Genomic DNA, 12472 nt, shown 5'->3' on the forward strand with positions numbered 1-12472 from the left:
TCGGGCCCATTGCTTGCACAAATCTACGAGAAGCTTCTGACTTGTGACATTCTGAATAGGACAATAGGGTTTTAGCAGATGCCTTACCCAGTTACCCCTCTTTTTCGTTAAACCCTAAACCCAAAGGCCCCATCTCTGTGATCATCGTCCATTGCAGTTGGATCGTATCAGATGGCGTTTATCTCTAGGTTTCGAAGCGTTCTTGGCGGATCTTCCTCTGCTCTTCAATCGCATTTCGTTGCCATTCGTCACAATTCAACTCTCACTTCCCCTAAGTTATTCATCAGCGGTACGTTTCAAATTCATCACTCTGTTTGCTCGCCGACTAAGAAATGACAGAAATCCTTTGTTTTTTTCTGAAAAAAATGTTCTTTGATGTTCTCTTTTTTGGTTAACGAAAACCCAAAATCTTTGCTTGAAAGAGCCCACTAAATTTCAGCTTTCCATTTTTTTTTTTTGAGGTTTTGCTATGGGTGTTATTCTGCTTTATAAAAATTAGTGTATGATTCCCACCCAAATGATGTGAGCTTAAATAATTGGGTGTTCCTTTAGTGTAGGCCATGCTTGTGGTTTATGAATTATTATTGATTAAGCCTACTACTTGTAATGCGTATTCTAGTATTCTTGTGCTTCAATATGTGTTTATTTTTTGTTTTTCATTTCTTTTTTGTGGTTCAAACCTTCAAACTAGAGATTCCAAATTTTGGACCGATTTATATAAAAGTAACACCAGTATGTCTGCAAACATGCCATCTGTTTACTGAAAATTGTTGAGGAGTCTACAGTGACATGATGTTACCAAGTCTAAATGAATCACTGAAGTTTTTAGTGGCCACTGCATGATCATTTGTGTTATATACCAATACATGAATCTTGAATCATCACTGTTATGTTATCCATTTGCAATGAGCAGGGTTGTCGAGATTAACAACAGACCAAAAGCTTAAAGAGGCATTTTCTCCATTTGGGCAGATTGCAGATGGTAAAGTTGATGCCAACTTGTATATTTGCTCCTAACATCCTTTCTCAGATTGCTTTCATCTTAACGTATTGTATTGCTGCGTTGATGATCCTGCAGCGAGAGTGGTTACTGACAGGGCTTCGGGAAGGTCAAAGGGGTTCGCTTTCATTACATACGCGTCCATTGAAGAAGCTGAGAAGGCTAGAGAGGGAATGAATGCCAAGTTCTTGGATGGTTGGGTTATTTTTGTTGACCCTGCCAAACCCAGGGAGTCTAGACCTCCTCCAGGACCTCCAGTACAGCCAGAGCCTTCTGATACTGGTTTCAGAACAAACAAGACTATTGGATGGTGTGGATGACTGCACAAGTTACTTGGGTTGATCTCATTGGCATGAAAGGAAGGACAGTTTGAACACTCTATACTCTATTCTTATTTGTATTGATAAATATGAAAGACAATTAGGTGAATTATTTGGGACAGGGGACCCTTGTCAACCTTTTTGTATGGTTCATGTTGGCCTCTGTTAGACCACTTCAACTTTATTTTGCGCTTCAATCTATATGCCAATGCAGGCTTTCTTTCCTTTGTGCTTACTGCTCAACCTTGTTGGTCTATTTTGTCGTATTTATAACACCACATAATGGATTGCTAAAGAAATGTTGGACTGCCATCTCTGTGGTAATAAAATAGTTGTAAAGATGACTACTAAATCATAGGACCAGACTAAGAATTTTTCTTTGAAAAAAAAATGTTAATGGTAACTTGTCCAAGAATGTTATGACTTTGAATAAGAATAGCCTTCCTAAGTATCACCAACCAAGCCATATTTAGGTATATGAACTTTGATCATGGTCCTAACTCCTAACTAGGCTATGTTTTGGTATCCAAAGTATACTTCCGAGCACTTTAGCTTAACATTCACGATAGATTGATTGTCGCCCGTTCATATTCACAGCAAGAATTCAACTCTCTATTCACATTCACAACAAGAACTAGACTGTATTATTTTTCTAAATAAAAAATTTTTCCATCAATCAACAACAAAGAAAGTAAGTTAAAAGATAAATGTCATTTTGCTACTTAAACTATTACATTTGTATCAATTTGCTTCTCAAACTTTCAATTTGAAAAATTAAGGTACTTGACTTTTCAATTTGAAAAATTAAGGTATTTGACTTTTCAATTTTGCTAATTGAGGTAATTTTGTGAATTTGCTTTCTTTCCATTCAAAGTTTCGTTTATTCAAAGTCAAATCTTCATCACGAAAAGTTCTTATTAAGGGAAAAATAATAATCACGTGCCTATCACATATATCAATTTACCGAGCAAATTGGTGGAATTATCTTAATCGGTAAAATTGAAAAAGTTTAAAAATCTGAAGAGTAAACTAATACAAATACAATTGTCGGGAGAAAATTGACACTTACCCCGCAAGTTAAAATGGAAAAAAATTAAAATAAAAAGTGAAGGCATGAAACTTTAGTGATAACAATATACATTTTGGTCTACTGAATATCAGTTTGAAACAAAACTCATCTGCGTTGTACGCCGTACTGCAGATACAAAGACTCTCTCCTGTGTACTGAGTACCCAGGGTCTCACGTTCACTTTTCACTATAGTGCTCGAAACCTTTCGACCGCAAAACCCTAAAACCTCCATTTTCAACTCCAATTCCACCACACAGAAAGCTTCCGATTCTTTTGCAGAAATGTCTCTATGTGTTTCTCAGTACGTCTCCATCAAATTCCCAGCATTTTACACTCCAAAGGTCAGTATCTCACACTAGCATATCCATGCTCAGATGCTCTTTTATTTTCTGCAAATTCTGAGCTCCTTTTTCGTCTCAGAGAGATTTAAAGTTTTCTGCTGTTGTTTCGATGTCTGCAAGTGAAGTGTCCGATCACATTCCAGCTGCTCCCATTTTCCTCCCCCAAGGGCCTTGGAAGCAGGTGACATTTTCTTCTTCAATACCGTCTTTGATTTACTGCATTTTCTATATGTATATATATATAACTCACTAATCAGTTTCACAAGTGTGTGTGTGTGACTTTGTGAGTCTGTAGATTCCCGGAGGAGTTACAGCTGCAGAAGGATTCAAAGCTGCAGGTTTATACGGCGGCCTGCGCGCCAAAGGCGTCAAGCCTGATCTTGCACTTGTCACTTGTGATGTCGACGCCATGTCTGCTGGTGAGTTGTTCATTTGCTTTAATGTTGATACCAAACACCTACTGATTTTGGATTTGGCTTATGCTTCAAAGTAATCATATTTTGAGCTAATTTGGTGTCGATTTGTACATTCCATGTACTCCAGGGTCATTTACCACCAATGTGGTAGCAGCTGCACCAGTGTTATACTGCAAAACTGCATTAAACACTTCAAAAACGGTATGGCAGAGTGTCTTGTTTGGGTGCTTCTTTTATTTGTTAGCCTGTGATGATAAGAGGGATGAACTTGTTGTTTACGCGCTGCTTTGGTGATTGAATTTTGTCATTTATATGCTAATGACAAATCTTTATAACTTGTTAGGCACGGGCAGTTTTGATAAATGCTGGTCAAGCCAATGCAGCAACGGTAAGCTTCGAGAACACCAAGATGTTCTGTATCTTTTTTGCATTGTGCTTTCAGTATAAGTGCAGCAGCACATTATTGGCACATATTGTCAATTCCTTTATATTTTTTCCTTCAAAAACTTGGGAGTTCTTTGAGTCACCCTCAAATATGCTGTTACAGTTAGTCATACATGGCTAATAAACCTTCCAATGCTGTCCAGGGCGATGCAGGTTATCAAGATGTAATAGAATGCGCCAGCAGCCTTGCTAAGGTATGCGACATTTGGGGTGACAAACATGTCAATCTCATAGATGCTCCTGCCTAGGCAGGATTGGGATCCCTTGTAATTTTGAGGCTTTGTACTGCAGCTACTTCAAATGAAGCCAGAGGAAGTGCTGATTGAATCCACTGGTGTGATTGGTCAAAGGATAAAAAAGGTAACATATTTCTCCATATGCTTGTTTTGTTGTTATGCTAATCCTACTGATGTGCACATTATTTCTTGTAAGGTTTAAACTGGTCAGCCGATAAAATGTTGCATGTTTGTTAGTTTGATAGATATATAATGTGATCTGTTGTTTTTATTGTTGTACAAAATGATTCATTCTTTAAGTCTCATATGCAGGAAGCACTCCTAAAATCTCTTCCAAAACTGGTTAATTCACTATCATCATCAACTGAGGGGTAAATGCCAATATTTTATCAACTTACCTCAGATAATTGGCATACTTTCATGTTTATGTGTCCGGTTGTAATTATTTTCAGCTTTGAATTCCCTATTCTACTGCAGGGCAGATAATGCAGCAGTAGCAATCACAACAACTGACCTTGTTAGCAAGAGTGTGGCAATTCAGTCTCAGGTGTGCAAGATCTTGTTTCATGTATTTATATCTTTGATGACTGAAAAATCTGCTATTTTGGTTATTGCTGATTTGCTGTACAAACTTTGGCTTGGGTTTATCTGGGTTAATATGCTGGGATCATGATATGGATGTTGGACCAATGACCCAATCAGGAGCAACTGTTATTTGCTTATTTTTGTTTGTTTTTAAAGCATACTGTGTGATGCCAGATGTCGGGATGACTCTGAATGGTTCAATTTCATTGTGATAATAATTGTCAATGTTACCATATGTTACTACCAAGTAAATTATTTCTTTTCTTTTTTGTTCATAGAAAGCAAGATTATTTAAATATCAAACTTGTAGGTATTACAATTTGTAGAAACCAGGCAGGTGCTTACCAAAACTGGTGAATTGCTCAGGTTGGAGGGACAAATATAAGAGTTGGAGGAATGGCAAAAGGTTCTGGGATGATCCACCCAAATATGGCTACCATGCTTGGTGTATGTGTCTTCTAATGCTTCTCTCTTGATGTCTTTTAATAGCTCATAATACTAACTCAATTTGTTGATATAACAGGTAGTAACAACTGATGCCATGGTTACCAGTGATGTTTGGAGAAAAATGGTTCAGATTGCTGTAAATCGAAGTTTCAACCAGATAACAGTCCGTAAAAAATTGTTCTTATCTCAATTAGTGAACATCATAACTTGGTGGGGCTAGACCTATCATGGTGTAACTTATTCCCACCTTGTTGCATTTTGTTCTTGTATTATGATAACCCAGTCAGGTATGGCTTTGCTGCAGGTAGATGGAGATACCAGTACCAATGATACTGTCATTGCCTTAGCTAGTGGGTTATCTGGAGCAAGAATGATATCTTCCTTTAGTAGCAATGAGGCAGTACAACTTCAAGCATGCCTTGATGTGGTTAGCCCAGCATCCATTTAACTTTGAATCTACACACTGAGAATCAATGAAAAAATGATCCAGATCTGTTTGTTTAGATGCCTCAAATTTTTCTTGAAAACAAGCTTTTGCAATTCAATTGATTCAAACTGTAATGTATTCATTTTCCAGGTAATGCAAGGTCTTGCGAAATCAATAGCTTGGGATGGAGAAGGAGCAACATGCCTAATTGAGGTCTGCAATCTTATTTAAGGATTTTTGTGCTAAACAACCCTAATTTTATGATGTACCAGACCTCCACTTCTAAGTATAACTGGTGCTGAAAATAATATATCCAAAGCACAAAAATGATTGCAAAAGTAGGTAAAAGTAGAAATGTGATGCTTATCATTGTGATTTAGTAATGATTTGAGAGTTGAATTTTATGATCCTCTAATCTTTGATGCTTTTCCACTGTAAGTTATGCTTAATATTTTATCATAATCTTTAAAAGGTTTCCGATTGCTATTTCCCCTGTTCTTTCAAATTTTATTTGATGCTTAACTGAAATTGTTCCTTAGTCTCACAAATCTAACATTATCTAGTAAACAGATCAATGTAGGATCTAGATTCATGAGTACTGGACTATGCAATTTTTCGCACTTTGGTGTTTCAAGGATGATGAACTTGAGGTCTTTCATGTATGAGGTCGAAAATGCATTGCTAATCCTGACTTAGATGTGCAGGTCACAGTGACTGGTGCAGACAGTGAGGCTGAAGCAGCAAAAATAGCACGGTCGGTTGCATCTTCTTCACTTGTAAAGGCATGATATCCGGACTCCACCTACCTTTTTGATCCTGCTGTATAGAATATACTAATTTACTTTCCAAATGTCAATCAGGCTGCAGTGTATGGCAGAGATCCAAACTGGGGACGCATAGCTGCTGCCGCAGGCTATGCAGGAATTTCTTTTGCTCAAAACAAGCTCCGAGTATTGTTAGGGGATATTCTGCTCATGGATGGTGGGGAACCACAATCATTTGACAGGTAACAATAAGGCTTGTTTTTGACATTTTGAAAGTCCGAATTCCAACGAATGATATTTCTCCTCAAGTGACCAAAACTTTCCCTTCTCCGATCCAGTTGAGACCACATTGGGTCTAACTGTTCATTTTTATACTGGAAAGTACTCGAATTAACCATTTTTGTTCTAGAGATGTAGATGTTTCGGGGTGCATCTGCATCAAGCACATTTTCCCTTTCAGCATGTCATCTTCTCCTTTTCCCTCTCAGAATATAGGTCTGAGTAGCTGGATTTTTTTCAGGGGTGCGGCTAGTGACTACCTCAGGAAGGCTGGCGAGATCCATGGCACAGTTGTAATTAATGTATCTGTAGGTAGGTTTCTGAACCATGTGAAGCAAATGCAAGTTGGATATTTATTTGAAACCATAGAAAAATAGAGAATGCAAACCCTCGACATGATATGTAATGCTTCCATCTGCCTTTGTACATCCTTCGTGTCTATCCAATTTAACTTGCCCTTTACTTTTCAACAGGTGATGGACCAGGACGCGGGCAAGCATGGGGCTGTGATTTAAGTTATGATTATGTTAAAATAAATGCCGAGTACACAACATAAAGTGCTCATTTGATTTAAGTTATGTGACCCTGAACTCGACTTACAAATGAGATATTTTTAGCTAGATCTTCAATTTACTTTTGATTAATTTAGCATTTGGAGCTCTCAAGCTTGAGGTGAGTGTGTTTAATGGGTCTGGAACACCATCTCCCACAGCCTTTTGCAACCTTGGCTTCAAAACAGAAATCAAGAATGAGAAGATGACTGATTTTTTTTTTCTAACTTAAGCATAGAGAGGGAATGAGAGAATAGGGAAAAGGCCGCGTCTTTGCCCATTCGAACATGGATGACAAAAGACTCTGAAACCAACACGTACAACTCGAACTAAACTTTGTTTCTGGGACAAACCCTATCCTAGATTTCATCAAATTGTGCCCAAAAAGGTAACACTATTCATAACCCTCGCTCAAATCAAAACTCTAAAAAGTTACAGGCTTACAGCCTCTCTGAGGGACACACCTAAGGCACTTTGGTGGATACTGTTACTTTTCTCACTCATGTTCATCCATCCTGCTAATAAAATCGGAGCCAGAAAAACAGAATTTTGTGAACAAAAAACATGATTCCCAGTATGTAGGGCACAACAGCACAAGTGCCAGACCACTGACTAGACAGCAACTCTAATTACAAATTGTTACTCTGTACGAAACATAAGCAACCACACATTATATAAAGGGTTCCCCAAATTGGGTAATAAACAAGGACACACATAAAGAGTAGCAGATTGTTTTTCTCATACACCCATCAACAAAACTGTCTTGGCGTGTTACTTATTTATCTACAGTGAGGGACGAGATATGTCCAACAAAATATGTTGCTCACAGGGCTTCTGCAACTGGGTAATGCATGTTCGTGAGCGACTTTTTCAAGAAGGAACTCCCACAATAGGAATGTGGGTCTGGGCTGCCGACCACAAGCTCACCAAAACCATCATTTGTGTCAACTAATATTTCGCGGGCATCCAGAGATCTGTGACTCCTCTCAGAAGCCCCAACCCTACGAACTTGCTTCTTGTCTTTTCCACTGCTCCCTCGTGAAGAGTTGCCCTTTTGCCCCTTCTTTCCATCTTTCTTCCAATTTTTCTTGTTCTTTGACTTCTGCTGTTTCTTGCCTCTAACTGTGTGCGACATCGATGTAGCTGGCGGATCATACACATCGGGGGCCCAAGTGACATTAAGTTTACCTGGTGATAACCCCTCTTTCTCCCGGCTACCTTTCATAGCAGAAAGAAGCTTCAAAGGAGCCTGCACAAAGCATTAAAGACAATAATAATCTCAGCAAAATACCTGAAGAAGCTCAAGTTAACCATCACAACATTTATTTCAAGTAGCCAGTTCAATCCATCCCAAACTACTTGAAGACAGCATGCTACTCTACCACCCATGTCACGCTTAATAAACTAATTATATTTTATATTGTCTTTTAGGCAGGCAGTTTAATCAAAGAAGCATAAAAAATGCTGGTTAACTTAATATAGGAGATGCACAACAAATATAAGTAGATTCTAGAATGAGCATGATATGCTAGACACCAACTACCTGACAACATGGAGAAAGCATAGAGTATAGGATCACAAAACCCAAAAAATGAAAACAAATGCATGCATGGAAAAACACACAGAAGCTAACACACCCTTCTCCCCAACTTGAAGTGGAGCCAAAGGGAAGCAGGATCCAAAACTCTAGACTACATGCAGCATGTTCCGTTTAAAATGTGGAATGTGAGGCGTATCAAGCCAGGCATAGTTCAATATTAGCTCATGATTATAACAACTTCCTTTAACAAATTCAATTATCAGCAATGAAAATATAGTATTAGGAACAAAAAAAAAAGTATACTAACTATATGACCAATAGACTTTACCAATAAGGATAGATAACTTACAGGCAAAGACATTGAGCGTGAGTAGGCTTGGTGAAAATGTTCCTCGCCAAATAGCCAAACCAAAGCTGTTTCAGGTTCCTCCTCTTCCACATCTGAGGAAGCAATAGGAGGCAGCACCACATTAGAATGAGGAAAGGTTGCACACTTGTTCAAGCACTTTTGAGTGACTTTTTCATGTTGTCCTCCAAGACCTTTGCATGCATTTCTCTTATCCACATCGCTAATATCATCCCCATTAGAAGCATGTCCCACTTCTCCATCATCTTTGATATTTAAGGACTCTTCTCCAACATCTTTGATACTCAAGGACTCGCCAAGAGCATTTCCAAGGTCATTTACCGAATCACGGGTAAGAGAACTAGAAGGACTTCGCTTTTGGTTCACAGAGCACTGCAAACCTCGGAAGCTGTCTACATTTTCCAACACCGACTTACCACAAGGAGAGCTTATGTCCATCTACAATATCAGATTCTACATGGTGCCAAAAACCCACATGTTAATCAACATTAAATACCACACTAGAAACTAACCCAGTTACCCAACACACATAAACCTGTAAATAACCAAATATTTAAATTAACCCAAAATTTGAAAATATAAAGCATATGAACTGAAAATAAAATAAAATTTACAAATTGAAGTACCTCGTGGAAAAAAGTAGAGCTACAAAAACGTTGAGAACCAGAACTTAAGGAAACGATACCAGAAACTTTGAAAGCCTTACTACGAATTCTTCGATCCCTAAACCTCTGATTTCTCAATAAAAAGTTACCCAATCTCGTACGGACACCCAACGAAGAGGGATCGATCCTGGGAAGATGAGCAAGCAAAAGACGAAAATACCCAAGCGACTAAAACCTAATGTTAACTAAGATTACCGCGCCGATCACCTTTTTCGAGACGTTTCAGACGATGAGAGCAAGAGCCGCCGTGGAAGGAAGTCAAGGAAGGGACCAGGGGTCGTAGCAGGAGTTGAATGGGCACCGAAGGCATTATCGTATGCTCTTCGAAACCCCCAAACCCGCACGAGGTGGCACAGAACAATACTCAAACAGCTCCAGATCGCGAAACAGTGGTGGTGGTAAGAGATTTGAGAAAAAGGGTTTCTGGGTGGGCTTAGAAGAATCAGGGGTTTGGGGAAAGAAGCATGGTAAGAGACCAAATGGGCAAATGTGCGCGTATTTATAGGTGCGGAGTCATCACAGAGAGGTCGCTGAGAGATCGGAGAAATTGGATCAGACGGAGAAAAGAGGTTGGGGTTTTGGATATTTATAGAAAGAAGACGACGGAATATTTGGGTCAATGGGGGTTTTTTGTCCGAGACATCTTGCGGTTCCAAAGATCAAATTGGGGACGTACACGTGTGCATCTCGGATTCGCTCGAAGTCAGTCGGTTGCTTGGAGATTTTTAGTTGGGTTGGGCTGGGTCAAAATTGGCCTTTTGGACTTTGATCAAGGGGTAAGTTTTTTTTTGTTTTTAAGTGGGGTGTATTGTATATCAGTAGTGCTAGATATCCCATATTTTTATATCACAATTTTATACCACCTTATGTGGCAACTTACATGGCATTCATACATTGGATACTAAAAAATAAAAACAAAAATAAAAAATAAAAAAAAATTTTGTCCAGTAAAATAATGACACGTAAGATGGTATAAAAATGTGGTATAAGAATGTGGTAAATATAGCATTATTCATTGTCTATAAATTTTAAAAAACTTTTGTAATATTTAAAAGTCATGTGATATTTAATTAAGATTTTTAAAGACTTTAAAAAAGTTCGTAAAAGCTTATATATATTCAATTAAGAATTTTAAGGAGTCTATAAAAGTCATGTGGTATTCAATTAAAACTTTTAATGACTTTTAAAAAGTCTAGGTGTATTTAAAAAGTCATTGATTTTTATAGAATTCATTTAATGATGGATGTTAATAGACTTTGAAAGACTTTTATGTGTATTTCAAAGTCATTATAAATCCGACCTTTTTCCTGCAGATTTTTAAAGATTTCTATAGACTTTATAGAACTCCGTAGAATTCTGCAAAAGTCTATCACTTAAAAAAAGTTTACAAAAGTCTATATAAATCTATATACACTACACCTCCCTAAGGTTCTTTCGATTTTTATGTGGACTTGAGAGGTGTTTGGTGATTTAAGCAGTGATTTATTTTCTTTTCTTTTTTAGAAGCTCTTGATCAAGGAGTTAAATTTTGAAATTTTCGGCGAAATTTGGCCGAAAATTTCGATTTTTGAGGGTATCAAAATTTTATCACACAACTATAAATATTTCGCTAAAATTTCGCCGAAATGTTCAAATTTGGCGAAATTTCGCCGAAATTTGGCGAAATTTCGCCGAAATTTGGCGAAATTTTGTCGAAATTTCGCTCAGAGAAATACAAACCCAACTCTTTTTCATGAAGTTTATAGATCTTCGTCTGTCTTGGCATGAATGGGGAGGGAGGAGAAAGACGGGTGAGAAGAGAGAAGAGATGGGGAGGGAGAGGAGGAAGAGAGGGAAGATCTGGGAGGATTGACGCAGAGAAGGGAGATGGAGGAGAGAGAAGAGATATATCATTTCGGCGTGTGTTCATCATATATGATAAAATTTCGCGAAATTCTAGCAGGTGTGCTGTGTACGTTGTGTTGGGTTTTGCTTTTGTTTTCGTGTGTGTTCATCATATATGATATATCATATATGCAACTTGCAAGTTTGCAACACAGTGGCTGGGGAGATTGATATATGAGAGGAAAGAAGAAAGTCACAGGAAGGATAAGAAGGAAAGAAAAAAAAAAGGAAAGAAAAGAAAAGAAAAAGAAAAAAAAGAAAAAGGTGTAGCTGTCAAGCCGTGTAGGATTTATTGGGATTTGGGGGTTTGAGCAATTAGAAGGAAAAAAAAAAAATTTAGAGTTTTGTTTGGCATTTTTGGGGTTTTGTTTAGTTATTTTTAAATCTTAAACCATAACACATTTTTATATAAAAAATAATTAAAAATATTCTAAAGGGCATAAACTCTAATATCTTATACTATATTTTAAAGAATATAGAATATATAGAGTTTAGTGTATATATTATAGAGTATAAAGAGTAATAGGGTATATAAAGTATATAGGGTTTAGTATATAGATTATAGAGTATAAACAATATACTAATTTCATTTATTCATTGTACTAATTTTATTTAACAGTATTTGTCTCCAGCGTGCATTATATTCATCTTATATCACATAAAACTTACTATATAATTTGGTTTCTTCAATATTTTTTTATCAATTTAGTAGATAATATGCTAAATAAACATATGGTAAAGTTTCATTCAAAATTTCTGTATTTTGATAGCAATTTCTGTCATTTCCGTCAAATTTTTGTCGAAATTAAAAAATCTTCGAAATTTCCGTCGAAATTTTCATCGAAATTTCCTCGAAACTCGAAATTTTATTCCTTGCCCTTGATATGTTAATTTATATTGGAACTATTCATGAAAATACCTTTTATCTTGCTAGAAAAAACATTGCTACGATGGTTTGTCCAAAATATATTGGTATTAACAATTAGGGCAAATTACAAAATACTTACATTAATTATAGTATCACTTTCAATTTAGTACAGGAGTTTTAAAATTTGATAACGTCGTAAAATTACATTAAGTATAGTTTGTCATAGATTAATCAAAACTTTACTACCAATAACATTGTCGTATTTTTC

The 12472-nt window shown here is 37.0% G+C and overlaps 3 protein-coding genes across 3 annotated transcripts; 2 read left to right on the forward strand and 1 right to left on the reverse strand.

The window, feature by feature from the left end:
• The first annotated feature begins 33 nt into the window (after positions 1–33).
• Positions 34–1545, forward strand: LOC147281687 (RNA-binding (RRM/RBD/RNP motifs) family protein). Its single transcript, XM_086248089.1, has 3 exons — positions 34–289; positions 914–982; positions 1079–1545. Exons 1-3 carry the CDS (start codon positions 172–174, stop codon positions 1318–1320), a joined length of 429 nt encoding a protein of 142 aa, XP_086104215.1. The 5' UTR covers positions 34–171; the 3' UTR covers positions 1321–1545.
• A 961-nt stretch (positions 1546–2506) lies between these two features.
• On the forward strand, positions 2507–6936 carry LOC147281688 (arginine biosynthesis protein ArgJ family). Its single transcript, XM_086247288.1, has 17 exons — positions 2507–2731; positions 2811–2912; positions 3027–3150; positions 3275–3348; positions 3491–3535; positions 3735–3785; positions 3883–3951; positions 4140–4198; positions 4305–4374; positions 4779–4859; positions 4936–5022; positions 5164–5286; positions 5437–5499; positions 5991–6068; positions 6147–6292; positions 6571–6641; positions 6803–6936. The coding sequence occupies exons 1-17, from the start codon at positions 2672–2674 to the stop codon at positions 6883–6885; spliced, it is 1386 nt and encodes a 461-aa protein (XP_086103414.1). The 5' UTR covers positions 2507–2671; the 3' UTR covers positions 6886–6936.
• Positions 6937–7525: 589 nt separating this feature from the next.
• Positions 7526–9636, reverse strand: LOC147281689 (uncharacterized). Its single transcript, XM_086249224.1, has 3 exons — positions 9414–9636; positions 8770–9240; positions 7526–8129 (listed from the first exon to the last, which is right to left on the reverse strand). Exons 2-3 carry the CDS (start codon positions 9223–9225, stop codon positions 7704–7706), a joined length of 882 nt encoding a protein of 293 aa, XP_086105350.1. The 5' UTR covers positions 9226–9240; positions 9414–9636; the 3' UTR covers positions 7526–7703.
• Positions 9637–12472: the final 2836 nt, after the last annotated feature.

The sequence above is a fragment of the Dryas octopetala genome, chromosome 6 (genome assembly GCF_963921425.1).
Source record: "Dryas octopetala chromosome 6, drDryOcto1.1, whole genome shotgun sequence".
NCBI lineage: Eukaryota > Viridiplantae > Streptophyta > Magnoliopsida > Rosales > Rosaceae > Dryas > Dryas octopetala.